The 15,833-nt window shown below is 36.7% G+C and overlaps 1 protein-coding gene across 1 annotated transcript in view; it reads left to right on the top strand.

Annotated features, from left to right (window-relative positions):
• LOC110459311 (clusterin-associated protein 1-like) overlaps positions 1-2,388 on the top strand; it is a 7,103-nt gene extending 4,715 nt beyond the window's left edge. The window contains exons 3-4 of the mRNA XM_021511502.1: positions 1,086-1,217; positions 2,372-2,388. Of these exons, the coding sequence (XP_021367177.1) occupies positions 1,086-1,217; positions 2,372-2,388 (149 nt within the window). The remainder of the gene's footprint in view (positions 1-1,085; positions 1,218-2,371) is intronic.
• Positions 2,389-15,833: the final 13,445 nt, after the last annotated feature.

The following is a 15,833-nucleotide window of genomic DNA, read 5'->3' as shown; positions in this document are numbered from 1 at the left end:
TATAAGTTTAAAGGTCTTTTATCATTATGCAATCAACGAGTTCTGACAGGTTTATCTATTTTCCTAACCAAAATGGCTCCTCTTTTGTGAATGATGCATATGTATAACTGTTAATAGTTAAATAACTTGGGAATTATATGTATGGTTGTTTTTTATGTTTTCTTTGTATTTTCCGTTGTATGTCATATCATGTTACTATACCCTACCGGTTCTAAATTGAACTGTCCATTCTTTCAGTTATACATGTGTATACAAATATGTATATTGTACTTCATTTTCCATATCTGCAACTTTATTTCCTCATGTAACACATATTATGTGTCTGAGTGTCAATACAATCTTGCTTGTATACATGCATGCACCTGTCCATCCTGTCAAAATTTAATATATGATTTCATGTACATGTACCTCATGTTACACATTTCCATGTGTCTGAGTGTTGGAAAAAAAAAATCTGAATCTGAAAATCTGTTTGAAATTTTGTATTGGTTATAAGCCAAAAGTTACAGGAAAAAAATCTGATGAGTCATAAACAGTGGAATATGTAAAATGGGAACATAGTAAAAACAACCAATACACTGAGTCGATTGATGATGTGATACATACAATGAATGAAATAAATGACCGGATTGATACTTTGAGTAACAACAATCTTGTTGAAAAAAATGAAGTTGATGAAATAGTTTCAAAATTTTGTAATGTTATGCTAGACACGGCTTGGAAAACTATGGGGGTTAAAACGTATGTAAGCGCTGGTAACAGGCCAAAACCGAAAGTAACATCTAAAAATAAACCATGGTTTGACAAGAAATTTAATACTACTAGATCTGCATTTAACAAGAGTCGGTCAAGGCACAGCTTAAGCAAATGTAATGAAACTAAGAATGAAATGAACAAATGTGCTAAGTCATACCGGAAACAATTAAACAAAAGTTTTAAAGAATATATATCGAAATATGCGCACAACTTACGCGCGTCGGCAAAACACAATCCAGGGGGATTTTGGAAAATTCTTAAAAATAAATCTATGACGAAAAACAAAGATAATGAAATTTCATTAGATGTCCTATGTAACTTTTTCAAAGAGTTAAATGACAACGATGATGAGGATGACGATGATGAAGATGATGATGGTGATGATGCTGATGATGATGATAATCTAAATAGGGAAATTACGCTTGATGAAGTAAATAAAAGTATCAAGGAGCTCAAAAGTGGTAAGTCACCGGGTATGGATCAGATTTTGAACGAAAATATCAAATATCTACCTAATGAAGCACGTCTAGTAATATGTAAACTGTTTAACCTTATTTTTAACTCTGGAGTGATCCCTGGGTCCTGGACAATTGGGATAATAAAACCAACTTATAAGAAAAAGGGTGACCCTAAAGACCCAGATAATTACCGGGGTATCGCACTGATAAGTTGTCTCGGGAAACTGTTTACGCATATTTTGAACAACAGGCTTAATGACTACTCAGATAAACATAATATAATCTCTTCTAATCAAGCAGGTTTCCGTAAAGGTCACTCCACGGTTGACAATATTTTTGTATTGCACACGCTGTTATCTTTTTATTTGGCCAGTAACAAAAAACTGTATACGACTTTTATCGATTCTAGAAAAGCGTTTGATACGGTTTGGATAGTAGACTTTTCAGAAAACTATATAAAAGCAAAGTTAGAGGCAAATGCTTTACTATTATCAAAAACATGTATGAAAATATAAAATCATGTGTAGAATTAAAAAACACCAAGTCTGAGTTATTTCCTTGTCTAGATGGTGTAAGGCAGGGCGAAAATCTTTCCCCTTTTTTATTTTCTATCTACCTTAATGACATGGAAGACTGTTTTAGAGCCAATAGTTCACTTCCCTTAGAACAATTGAAAGACAAATTTCAGACTGAGCTGAATATGTTTGTGGATCTCTTTGTCCTGTTATACGCTGACGATACAATTCTTCTTTCTGATTCTGCTGAAGGTTTGCAAAATGCTCTTAACGTTTTTCAGAAATACTGTGATATATGGAAATTAGAAGTTAATGTGAAGAAAACAAAAATACTTGTATTCTGTAAACGCAAATCTAATAATAACAATGTATTTAGAATTAACGGTAAAGTTATAGAAGAAGTGGACAATTTTAGCTATCTGGGTGTGACAGTTAATTACAATGGCAGCTCTTTGAAATATAAACGAAAGCTTTGTGAGCAAGTCCAAAAATCCATTTTTTCTGTGTATCGTAATATAATTCCTATAGACTTGCAACTTAAATTATTTCATACCCTAGTTGTCCTATATTGTTATATGGATCTGAAATATGGGGTTATGAAAATATCAAAATAGTAGAACAAACTCATTTGAAATTTTGCAGACGAATTTTGGGCCTGAGTACTTCGACTCCAAACTTTATGATCTATGGTGAATTAGGTCAATATCCTCTTGAGATAGCTGTTAAGTTGAGAATGATGACTTTTTATAACTCACTCTTAACGAATACCCCTAAACTTAGTTGCCATATGTATAGGTTAATATTCAAACTTCAAGCCAATAATTTGAGTAAGTTTAAATGGTTAGAATATATAAAAATGTGTTTTGATGAAGTCGGACAAAGTTCTATTTTTATAAAACAGGAACCTATTAGTAAATATTATATTAAAAACACTGTCAAACAAATTTTTATTGATCAATTTTTACAAAGATGGCATACAAACATTCAAAATTCATCACGAGGTGAACTCTATGGTATTTTAAAGAAAAAACATGTACTTGAGCCTTATTTGACTCGCCTTTCTGAAAAAAAAAAAAATCAACATTATGCAAATTTAGATGTTCTAATATGAAATTTCCCATTGAAACGGGTAGGTGGCATAATATCCAAAAACAAGACCAAAAATGCACTCTATGTAAAAATGAGATAGGCGACGAATTTCATTATTTATTCACATGGACAAATTTAATAATTGTAGAGCTTAGAGAAAAATATGTTCCTCTGTATTATAGAAAAAATCCGTCTCAAATTAAAATGAGTGGTCTGTTGTCATTTTGTAACACGACAGTATTAAATGGAATTTGTCTTTTGTTGGAAAAAAATATCAAACTGCTGTATTCTGTATCATGATTACTGTTTTGTGAACTTGCCATCCATTTTGTCATCACGTGTGTATTATTATACTCTGATACCCAATGTTGTGCATTTAAATGTATCTGAGGAAAACCAACAAACTTGTAAAAAACTTGTAAACTTGTAGTATCTGTAACAGTGAATTTTCACAATTTTCCTCAATTTCCCCCCACTTGGAACCCCCCCCCTCCCCCCCTGAAGATACTGAAGAGTAAACGAAAAACGCAATTCGAACTAAAAGTCGATCAAACTTAGCAAAATATGAACCCAAACAAAATCAGATAAATCGTACTAAATAATAAGAAGACAGATTATAGGTCCAATAGATCATACATAATCAAAAGGTAACAATGACTTGTATAAGAAAGATAATATGTTATCTAGCTATTTCTTTCCTACAAATGTGTCACACGCATTAGGTAATTACGTTCTGGCTTTTAAGATGTCAGTAATAATCCAGTGACCTTATGTATCACATCCTAAATACAGTTTACAGATAAATAACAACAAATCATTTCCGGATTGTCTTCAGCAGCGATATATTTCAACGTCATCAATACAGATGTCTGATTTCGTTTTGGGACCTCTCACCCCTTCTATGACAATCCAGAATTCCTGATTTTGGGCGGGAATTATCTTTGTTGTTTCTAGCCAATTCGTTCCTTGGTCACCACTGGCAACGATATACGTGTTGGTAAATATCCCTGATGAGTCCTGAAATATAAATAAATAAAAACGTAGATTCAACTTAACTCCCATGAAATTCGTGCTGTTATTAAGTCCCAAAAACGAATTTGAGGTCTTATTGCTTTTGCTGTGTCTCTTACCATTCTTCTTCTTTTTAGCTTATGGTTATACATTATGGTATACGTGGAAATATCGCAAACTGGATCGAGAGTTTCCTGACCGGTAGAACTCGGACAGTAGTAGTTGAAGGGGAGAAGTCTGATTTTGTCGATGTCCATTCCGGGGTACCCCAGGGGTCAGTTTTGGGACCCAGTTTATTTCTTTACTTTATAAACGATATCCCTGTGGGTCTAAATGCTACAATCCGTTAATTTGCAGACGACACTATTGCATATCTAGTTATCAAGTCAAACAGTGATGCTGAAACACTTCAAAAAGATCTTGACAAACTAGCGCTCTGGGAAAATACATGGAAAATGATCTTCCACCCAAACAAATGCAATGTGTTGTCGGTGACTAAAAACAAAACTCCAATAGTCCATAATTATACTTTACATGGACACATACTGGAACATCTTAGTCAGGCCAAGTATCTGGGTGTAACACTATCATCTGACCTTAAATGGGATTCACATATAAATACTATCTGCCCAAAAGCAAATTCTACGCTAGGCTTTTTAAGACGAAATCTTAAAATTGGCTCAACATCAGCCAAAGTACAGGCATACAAATCATTAGTTCGACCATCACTTGAGTATGCCTGTACAGTATGGGACCCTCACACCCAAACAAATATTGACAAGTTGGAAATGGTCCAGCGAAGGGCAGCGCGCTATGTGCTCAATAAGCACAGGTACAACCATCGTACCTCCAGTGTGTCAGAAATGTTGGACCACCTAAAGCTGCGCCCTCTAGCAGATAGACGTAGAGATGCTCGTCTGACCATGCTTCATAACATTGTAAACCAGAAAGTCGCTATCGTAAAATCAGACAGATTAATCCCTACAGTTAGAAAATCCCGAACAAACCACCAGTTTTCGTATCAAATTCCCCACTCAAAAACCCAGACCAGAAAGGCATCATTCTTCCCTCGAACTATACCCGAGTGGAATAAACTCCCACCTGACATTATTTCGAGCCCCACAACGGAATTATTCAAATCAGCCCTCTACCGTCACCTTTCAAACGCAAATTAGACCATCTCGTATCTTTTAAAAACAATCTCTTTCCATGTTTCACTCCTCGTCTGACATTTTATCTTCAAATTGTTGAAGTTTGTCAGTACCATTTAGAAGTAGAAGTAGAAGTAGTCTTATTTACTTCCGGCCAATGGCTTCTGGATTTTTTATTTTAGCTCAAACATACTACTTGCTGTAAAATCATAAAATTCACATGAGCCTTGGTGGGTATGTGTAGATGTACGTAAAGCAATTCATTTTCTGACTATGATCATGAATATGTAACGATATTTCTTACAAGTATTCATAACTTAATTTATCGCATAACCGACCAATTTTACTATGTGAAACGGCCATTTCATAAATGTGGTAAAACACACGTGTAATAAAACTTAAAGGTGCTGTCATTGGTCAAAACTAAGGAGGAAACTCCCTACGCCACAACAGGGGATACTTTTATTTTCTATAACACATTTAGTAAATATTTTTTTATGAATTTGAAACGGTTATATTTACATTTGCATGGCATTGTCACTATATAGCCTCTTTGAAGGCTGTGTCGTTGATGGGACTTAAATTACCATGCACCGTTTCCATATGACAAAGAGCGCGCGTCCGGTTTTCCTAATCTAGTCGGCTAAGTATGTAAGGCAGGAATTCACAGAAAGACTTGGAGTGACACAGGAGAAAGGCAAACGCGGCACGGATTGTGACTGAACTTTAGAAAAGCAGAAGAGTATGTGGGTATAGATGAGGTATACTAATTACGCCGACTCGATTAGGAAAATTACACATGCGATCTCAAGTAAACTCTCCGAATACATATACAACTATACGTTGGTGTCCCTAATCCTATCCTTACCTCTTTTGCTGTAACCCATCTTTAAAATCTTATAAACATATACATATATATATATATATATATGTTTTAGGCTATTACGTCAGTGACACATTAATTGTGTGTATATATATATATATATATATATTCTGTTACGGAGAGGACGTAAGTAAGTTGCAGTAACTTTTGTCCAGTCCATTTGTCTTTTGTTGCAATAAAAATGATTTAAACTAAAAACCATGCAGCACGAGAAACAATTCTTAACGTATTAATAAAACACTGACCGGAACTACAATATCCAATGTGAATAAACATGACGGCTGCTGAAGATCACTCACTCACTCACTTCAAACGCTATCAGTTTCACGCGTCTCGCAGCCACGGTTTCCTCAGTTTCTGACAACATTTCAAATAACGAGGCTGTTATAGAATCTACCGACTGTAGTCAGATTCCCATACAATCAAAAAATAAATTCACGATTCTTCACAAAATGAGCAAAGAGAAAAGTTTGAATTAACCTTCAAAAATAACTCCCTCGTGGAGGGCAAGGTCGGATTTATGGTGTTTACTGTATTTATCCATGCGTGAAATTTGTTCCTGGGAAAAATCGAAGCAATTTCATATCTTACTTTCATAAAAGGCAGAGAAAACGTAAATATAAGTATTGAACTGATTTTGTATGGTATTTATCATCTATTTGAATAACACAGCTTTGCAAGCAAGCAACATAATGCGCGCTAGCATAAATAATGTCATTATTTTTTTATTGCTTTTTTAAATTTTTCATTATTTAAAAATAACCATCTGGAACTGCTTTGCACTGTGCGGAACGACAATACTATGATCGGAGTACTTTGTTCTTTTCCTAAATGGAATCAGCTGATAACACATGGAATTATAATTGTGTTTGAAGTTTATGTGATATGTGAATGTTATGTGATAAATAGAATCTTACATTCGTGTCCATTACTCGATCAATTTTTTCATCGCTCGCACATAGATAAAATCTCGAGTCCACCTGTGGTGGTCTCTCGATTTTATCCAAGTGCTCGCCATGAGAAAATTGTTCTCACGACAAACACTGAAAATACAGTGTGATAATCCATAAAACCTAAATCGATACCTATTGAATGATATTTTCTCTATAGGTTAAATTCTTACCTTCGTTCTAATGTTTAAAGACCCCATCGATTGCCCGTACATGTTGTACCACAGTTTAACACAGACCTGGAGCCCAGCCGGAACAGGAAAACTCGTCACCATCCGTGCAATGTCTCCTTCGTCAACGGGGGAGGAGGCTTCGAAATAATAATACTTACCAGACCCTGAAGAACGAATTACGGTAAACGTGTTACAATTTTAATGATGCGAACGAAAGATATAAAAACCCAAAATGTACTGTACGGGGAAATATTAATTCAAATACAAATACATTCTGACGTCACGTTATGTAATTCATCACTTTTTGTATGAGAGTTGTCTCCCCCGGAAAAAAAATGCATGTCATTTTGTCACATTTTCTTTAAACTGGGAATTTGCTATTAAAAAGAAGGAAATCCGCGTATGGTACTGCAACTATGTGGTTGTATATAGACTGATCAGTTATCCAGAGAAGGTTAAAAAAGGCATGCGAATCAAATTCATCATTGACTTATTAATCTATTTATAGACCGTTTTGCATATAATGTATTCAATAACGAACACGATGCCAAATACACACCTTAAATATCTTGAGATTATTTGATATTAATATTTTGATTCAAATTTAAGGAGGATTCCCTTGCTTGTAATTAATAGAGAGGGCAGAATATTTTGTCAACTTCGACCATAGTGAAGTTTGACGACTAGACCAGGTTGTAAGCGTGTATAAATAAAAGCAAAAACAAAAAGAAACCATGATGTTCTATCTGCAAATCAAACAGAAAACCCGCGTGATACTGCTACCTTTAGTCCAGAAAAAAAAGGCACTAAAGAGATGTTTGGCGGTGAATAAAGGGAAATAAGTATAGGGATTCTTGAAGAAGAATAGAGAACAAAATGACCTTGAAATACATTGGCGGTAAGCGAAGTGGCTCATGGAACGAGGGACACTCTATCGAGGGTTTTCTGTATGTAGAATTTCTTTACTGTTATAAATAACGAAATTTGTTCGGAAATAGAAATTTTCTCTTGAATTCTCGATCATTTTGTCAATGTCAATAAATGGATTCTTGTTTTGCAATTAAAAGTTACATACATCTGCTATTAGAAAGTCAAAGACCGTGGCCAATTTCAAGATATAAAGACCCACTCTTCACATTGACATTTTAGGCTCTTTGCACAGGCGTCATGTACATACCACCGTTTATATATTCAGTTATGTGCACATTGAGATGATTATCTTCTCACTGAAGGTATAATGATGATTGTAAGCCTTTTTTGTGTATCAATTATAACTCATACTAGTATCCATATGTTGTAGAGCGTTTTTGAGTAATTTTACAAATTGCATATTGCGCAATATATTAATGTTGTTTATTATTAAACATACAATTTGATTAAAATTATATCTTCACATCGCTCCCATTTACTGATATGTTGCGTGGGTTTAAATGAAATGTCAAACAGTTTAATCAAATTTACACCTTCAATTTTGAAAATTCTTCGTGGAACTCTTTTGCATGAAGAACACGTTACAGTACGGTACGAAGCAAATTCCTTTGATCATTCCTTACCTGTCGTATGATCCGAGGAACAACCTGTTAAAGCTGATTCAGTGGCGCCTGAATGGAGCTGGAATTTTCTTTTACCCGTGTTATCCAACACCAGTGAAGCACAAGATGCCTCAAACGAGCACAGTTCAACTGTAATATATACATATAAACTTTATTTATTTTACTACAATTATGAAACAAGTTATTTTAACTTATTTTAATCACTCTTGTTGGCCCGGATGTTTGCGCGCGTAGGGTCTTAGTGCGGGAGAAAACCCACGTGGTCGGGCAGGTGACCTATTACCTTTTCACGTCCGATCCGGAAATCGAACCCTGGTCGCTTTGGTGAAAGCCAAGTGCGCTATCCACTGCACCGCCCGACCACCCAAATGTTGTACATGTATGTAAATATTGATACATACTATATGCATTTATTGAAATCAAACTGTAAACAATACAAGATAATACTATACAAAGCTAACATATGCCAAACATGGGTGGTTCGGTGTTGCAGCAGATAACGCTCTCGCCTTTAACCAAGGCGAGCCGGTGTTTGGTCCGATCCCCGATCGAACGTATAAAAAGTATGAGGTCACCTGGTCGACTAGTTGGGGTTTCTCCGGGTACTCCTGCTTGCTCCCCCTGTGCGCTAACATCCAGGCCAGCAAGAGTGATTAATATAAGTTATATAACTTGTTTCATATTTTTTGTAAAATTAAATATTATACACCACTACACTTTAATGAAAATGTATGCATCACTACACTATCATGAAAATGTATACATCACTACACTATCATGACAATATTCCGTCTTTGCGTATTGCAGAGTTATCTTCTCTTGTGAGCAGGGATTGATTGTTACGTCATTGGTTTGTGTGAGAAAAATTACGTTGGCTTTCTAAAAAATTTATGACATTACACTCACAAACAAATGACGTAAGAATCAATACCTGCTCACAAGAGAAGATACCTCTGCAATACGCAAAGACTGAATATACACAGCCACACTATGCCTATGTTGTATAAATATGATACAACACCGCCTCACTTTCATGAAAATGTATATATACCATAACACTATCATGAAAAAACACCAGTACACTATCATGATTCGGTTTGGTTTAGTATTGTTTAACGTCCTATCAACAGCTATGGTCATTTAAGGACGGCCTCCCCTGTGTGCAAGATGCGTGTGTGTAGTGTATGCTTGTGTGTTTTGGGAGGCTGCGATATGTTCGTGTTTGTCTTCCTGTGGTAGCGCGGAACTGATACCGACTTTATAGTGCTACCTCACTGAAACATACTGCCGAAGACACCCAGCAGGACACCCCACCCGGTCACATTATACTGACAACGGGCGAACCAGTCGTCCCACTCCTAAATTGCTGAGCGTTAATTATAAGCGGGAGTAGAATGTCTCAGCCAGGGGACAGAACCCAAAGCCTTCCTCACAGGGGCGAACACTCAACTAAAGGCCAAAGGTGAGGCATTTTCAAGGAAGACATTAGGAAGAAGACATTTGTTTAGAAGAAGAAAAAAAGATAAGATCCCAAATTTAGTCGCCTGTTACGATCATGCAATGGGGGCAGCAGGTACAATTCTTACGTTCTACCTACAGGGACCACACTATCATGAAAATGTAAACACCAGTACACTATCATGAACATGTATATACCAGTACACTATCATGAAAAACCACCAGTACACTATCATGAAAATGTATATACCAGTACACTATAATAACAAACCACCAGTACACTATCATGAAAACCACCAGTACACTATCATGACAACACACTTCGGCCCATATTTATTATATAAGTCGTGCTGGGCAGCACGTCCATTTTTGAAGGCTGTGTATTTCACTTTTCCTGTCGGAAGATCGGATGGCGGAACGAGCCCCGTTATAGGGTCAGTTCGGACAGGCAGTTGAGTAAGTTCGGCACAAGTTGGAATCAGCTTAATTATGACGTCATCAAGCATGCAACGTCAGATTTTCAAGTAAATTGTTATGTGTTGCATGTGCCGAACTTGCACTGATGTCATGGGTAGAACCTGTCCGGGCCCAAGTTGATGTTTCAATAAATTCTTATTATACAGCAAAACGATAGAAAGTGCTAGGCTGGTATTTAATGTATATCATTTGAAGCTGTCAGTGTGTTACAGGTTACAGAAAGTTCGCATAACTAGAAAGAAGCGAGGTCATGATTTTGTTCTACCCTCCCAAAAGTGGTAATTATATATTTGAGTTTTTCCTCGCCTTTGTTTCTTGTGAATGCCCAGCCAACTAAACTGCTAAGATCCTAAATTTGTAAATAATCAGTAAAAACTAAGCAGATGTTTGTTCGTGAGCGATATTTGTACATGTACAATGTACGTTGGGTCGGGTGCACGTGAAGCAGTGGGTAGTGCGCTCGTCTTCACCAAGTTAGCTGGATTGGATCCCTGTCCCCTGCCCGACCACGCTGGATTTCTCCGGATACTCCGGTTTCCTCCAACATTAAAATTAAACCCTCTGCGCTCTTTAATATTGTCCACACATAATAGTTGCACAAATTTACTTACATAATGTTCATTTACGAGTGGTGATGTATAGATACATAATCGAAAGACTATGACAAGGCTTTAAACCTCAACAAATGGTCATCTAAAGCTGATGGAATTTTAACTGTACGTAGACCCGCTGTTATAATGTTTAAGGGTATCTTATATTTACATTACCTGGTTGATGACAAAAAGAAGCTTCAGAAAATAGCTGCATTTCTACTTTTTGAGCCTGTGGCAAAAACAGAAATTTAAAAGTTCCGGTTATTTTTCATCCTAACAGAAATAACCGATGAAGGCCGATGAAGTATGATGTGTTTGTAACGTCATGCAGAACGAAGTTTCATGCATGTTAGTATCTCATTTTATGTGATGGACTTTTTACACTAAGAATGTGTATTAACTTTCATCCAAAACTGAAAATATCGCTACGCTCTTAATAGCTCAAAAGCTTAGTAATATGAAATAGGCGAGACCTAAACAGCGGGCACACATGCACATGAGATAACTGTTTCCTACATAATTTATGTACTGTCAGTAGAGTGAACATCCAGTCCTCTCATAATTCAATGGATATGCTATTATATTCTATTCGTAATTGGGGGGTTAAACCAGGATCCCTCATCCCAAATCCCTCCCTTAACCCCTGCCAGCCTGTCGGATTTTATTTCAAAATATAAGTCTCCATATTTGGACAGGGGCAATTTCGGCCTATTTTTGTTTAAGTCGTTCTCAACAATGTGTCATATGTTGAAATTAACTTGGATTTGAAAGAGTTATAATATAGGCGGACTAGTCGAGTGGTTAACACTTCGGCCTTCCACGCGGCCGGGGTTCGATCCCCGAAGACGTCGTACGCATGGATATTCAGAGAAAGTGTTTTTCTCCTGCCTATACAACTCCAACAGGTCTGGGGTGGATGTTGCGGTATCTGTGCTGTAGCATTCAAGCGAGGTGGAACAATAAATGATACCGTTGGAAGCACGGTTCCGCTACAAACAGACTACATTACATTTCAAGCACACACGCAGGCATTAAATGGGGAGATGTTAGCCAGGTGGCATAGGACTAGCAGTTAGCACCTGATAAGGCAGCTCCTGCGAATTCCTCATAAAAAATTGTATTGAATTAATGTAAATGCTTATTGTGTTAATTGTATATCTATTTAATGTACAGCGCTTTAGAGTGGCTTATGTTAGCTAGATTTGGCGCTATATAAAATGTTGTATATATGGATATATATAGATATTCAATGCTTTTCATAAAATAATAACAAACGGGCAAATTAACTTCCGTATTTGGAGAATTATTTAACTTTTTCATGTCGGATGATTGGATGACCGAATGTGCACACCCCTTGTGTAAGTTCGGTCCACGTCGGAATCAGCATAATTATGACGTCACAATGCATGCAACGTCATATTTCACGGCTTTCCATGTATCCTATGGGCCGTACCTGCCCCGGTGTCTGGATCCAAATTGATACATTAAAAAAGCGTGTAGCAAAGCAATACGAAAGTCAACACTAAGCGTTTATGTATACTGCTAAGACCCTCAAAATTATGAATATTTGCTCAATACCTAAAATATCTGGATTGGAGTTATCCCGGGGCCGAACTTGCCCCGGCTCCTTGTCCCTAACCCCATATTGAACCCTCCCGCACTGGATCAGCCCTGGTTCGTTGTTTTTCAAAACACCTTAGAAACACTTACAAATTAAATATTGGCGACATTAAATCACTCATCTAGATGTCATCTGCCTAAGGATAATTAACCAAAATCCATCTGCCGTCCATACTGGAATAATTTGGACCTTTATCTATTTTTTCCTTCATCTTTCTTTACTTAGCTGTTGCAATGATACAAAACTATACACAAATAAAGTTCATAGATGTGTTTGTATCCGTAATTACTCCCTTCCATTTTTCAATGGACATTTCTTTTTGATTAAAATCAGTCTGTTTAAAAGTGAAAAAGTAATAATGACGTTTCATATTTCTTTTCTTATATGAACTGGACAATCAAATGAATGGCTTTCAAGAATTTTAAATGTCCTAGCAACACTTGTTAACAGCAATGTCAAAAATATTTGTATTGATCTGCTGGATTGCCTCAAGAAATCAGAAGAAGCTAGACTTCAAATCAATGGTTGTATCGAGTCAAAAAAAAATAGCGTTAATCATTTCTGTTTGCTTTCTTTGGATGGTACCGTAATGTACTGATATCAGTCATAGGCCATAATATAATGAATACATTTAACGAAAAAAAATGACCTAGGGCTTTAAATGTGGTGATCTTCTTGAAACTACATGTATTTATACTATCCATAAGTATAATTTACAGTTTATTTCATGCTGCATTTCCAGTGTTTTCATTCAGTATTATTATGATGCCAATAATAAATAATAATATACAACATTTGATATAGCGCCCTATCTAGCAAACATAAGCCACTCTAAAGCGCTTTACAGTACATAGATATACAATTTTATACAGTTAATACAATTAGCATATACATTCATCAATACAATATTAAGGAATTCGCAGGAGCTGCCTTATCAGGCGCTAACTACTAGTCATATGCCACCTGGCTAATATCTCCCCATGAGTGTATGCCTATGTGTGTGCTGGAGATGTATTGTGTTCTGTTTGTAGTGGGACCGTACGTTGGTTGGTTGACGGGTTTCGCGCCTACATGAATCCGCTCTTACGGGTTTCATCTCACTGACGGAAGTCAGTGTTCTGTCGGCGTGAGGAAAGTTGCCTTCCCTCGGGGGGTTGTTTGGAGTCGTCTGTTCTATCCTATCCTTATCTTGTGATGTAATTTGGAGACGACTCCTTGGTCCGAAATGGTTTGTCGCGCCGGATGATGCAGTTTTGGTTGTTGATCCTTACTAATCTAATCTATCCCTATCCTCTGTGTCGGCGTTAACGCGCCTACTCTTTCGACAATACACGGAGAGATTTTTTACGTGCAGATTGGACCCTCCTGCACGGGACACCGTTTATAGTCCCCTCCGCCGGCCTGTGAGTTGTTGGTGAGTGTTTAGTGTCATGCAGGTGCTAGTTAATCTTGTTTTTGGCGTCCATTCTTGAAACCGTATCCAGTCTTTGCACTTTATGGAAAACTTTTCTTCAGTACCAATGTTCTCTTTCATATAAAACTTTCCTTTAGCTTTCTTCTGTAACTGTTCACTTTTCTGACTGATATAATCAGTTTGTGAGTATTAGTATAAGATTCAAGGGTTCCCCCCAGATTTTTTTTAAGCTGATATGTTTCATTTGCAACGAACGTTTAAGACGGACACGCTAATATGATACCTTATAATACCTTATCAAACCTAATTTATGTTTAAATAGTTACTTTTATTTACCAAACTTCTTTTGATGAACATTAAAACCAAAGAAAGAAATAAGTGTTCCTTATGTCTGAATTTTCAGCAATATTATTGTTTGTTTTTAAATATTCTAAAAAAAAATACAATTTATAGAAAGGTGTATGAGTTTTGTACATTGAATAATAGAAATGACATTTGTCTCTTATCTTTACATTTGTATCCCTTACTTTATCCCCATTAAAAATTATTTAAAGAAGAAATATTTAAAAGCTATTAGTGCTATAGGGGGAAACACTTGCATGAAAAAGTTTATATCACAGTTCTTATTATTGAAAGAGAAAATGTTTTAATAAAGTGTACAGTGTTTTTATTTCCTCTAAAACTGCATTAAATACTGCTGTCAGTAAATGTGATTAAATATTCAAACAGCATTTTTATTTGAGCCCTTCTTCCTTTAAAACAACAAATCCGGATTTTCATTCCGCTTTCCGCTCTGTACTTTACGCAATCCAAGATGGCGACCATCACTAACTGAATACACACGCTATTTCAGCGTTGTCAAATGCAATTATATGTGAGTAAATTTATTATAGATGTAAGAAGCGTTTTTTTTTTTTCATCCAACACCAGTTTCCTCAATTAATCACCTATTGACCATGCTAAAAGGATCCGGTGGTAATTGCTTTAGGCTCCAGTGAGCACGCTTGCCCGACCCCTGTGGGCTTGTTGTCCGGCCCCCCCCCCCTAATTCCCCCCCCCCCCCCCCCGTGGCAATACGCCTATCGTGCAACTGCCCAGTGGGGTCATTACTGGACGTGGGTCAGCCTTGTGATTTAATCAGCGTCAATTTCTTGTGTAAAAAGACCACCTTCAGTACAAATAACAAGGTGATACGGTTCATAGTCTAAGGTGATACGGGTCAATTAAGCTGATACGACAGGGAGGATTCCAAACTGAAGCTCCGTATCGGAGCCGTATCAGCTAAATAGCCTGGGGAGAACCCTGAAGATAGTTGTTGGAGAGGTGGGAAGGGAAAGGTGGGTGCGACGAGTTTGTGCATTGGTGAGAGTTATCATTAGGTAGAGGAGAGTTGGGTANGGGGGGGGGGGGGGGGGGGGGGGGGGTCGGGTTTGTATAGTTTTTATATAGAGTTATATTAGTGCATGTATAGTTATTAGAGTATTAGGGATGGGCCATATGTTTTCAATGTAAATAGATTCTTACAGTCTTTATAATTTCATAAAGATGTTTTTAATTAGATGTATTGTGCGGCTCGATGGTCGAGAGTAGGGGTTGTTTTGAATTTGTCAGGTTCTAATGGGTATATTGGATTGAAATTAATCTATTGAGAAAGTCGAGGGTGTTTTCAGGGAGCTATCGGGTTCGAGTTTTTGTTGTAAATATTTCGATCCTATCTGAGTTAGATTCTGT

Source organism: Mizuhopecten yessoensis, unplaced genomic scaffold (assembly GCF_002113885.1).
Source record: "Mizuhopecten yessoensis strain PY_sf001 unplaced genomic scaffold, ASM211388v2 scaffold10033, whole genome shotgun sequence".
Taxonomy (NCBI): domain Eukaryota; kingdom Metazoa; phylum Mollusca; class Bivalvia; order Pectinida; family Pectinidae; genus Mizuhopecten; species Mizuhopecten yessoensis.
Note: the sequence above shows the minus strand (reverse complement) of the source record. Positions and strands in the feature narration are given on the sequence as shown.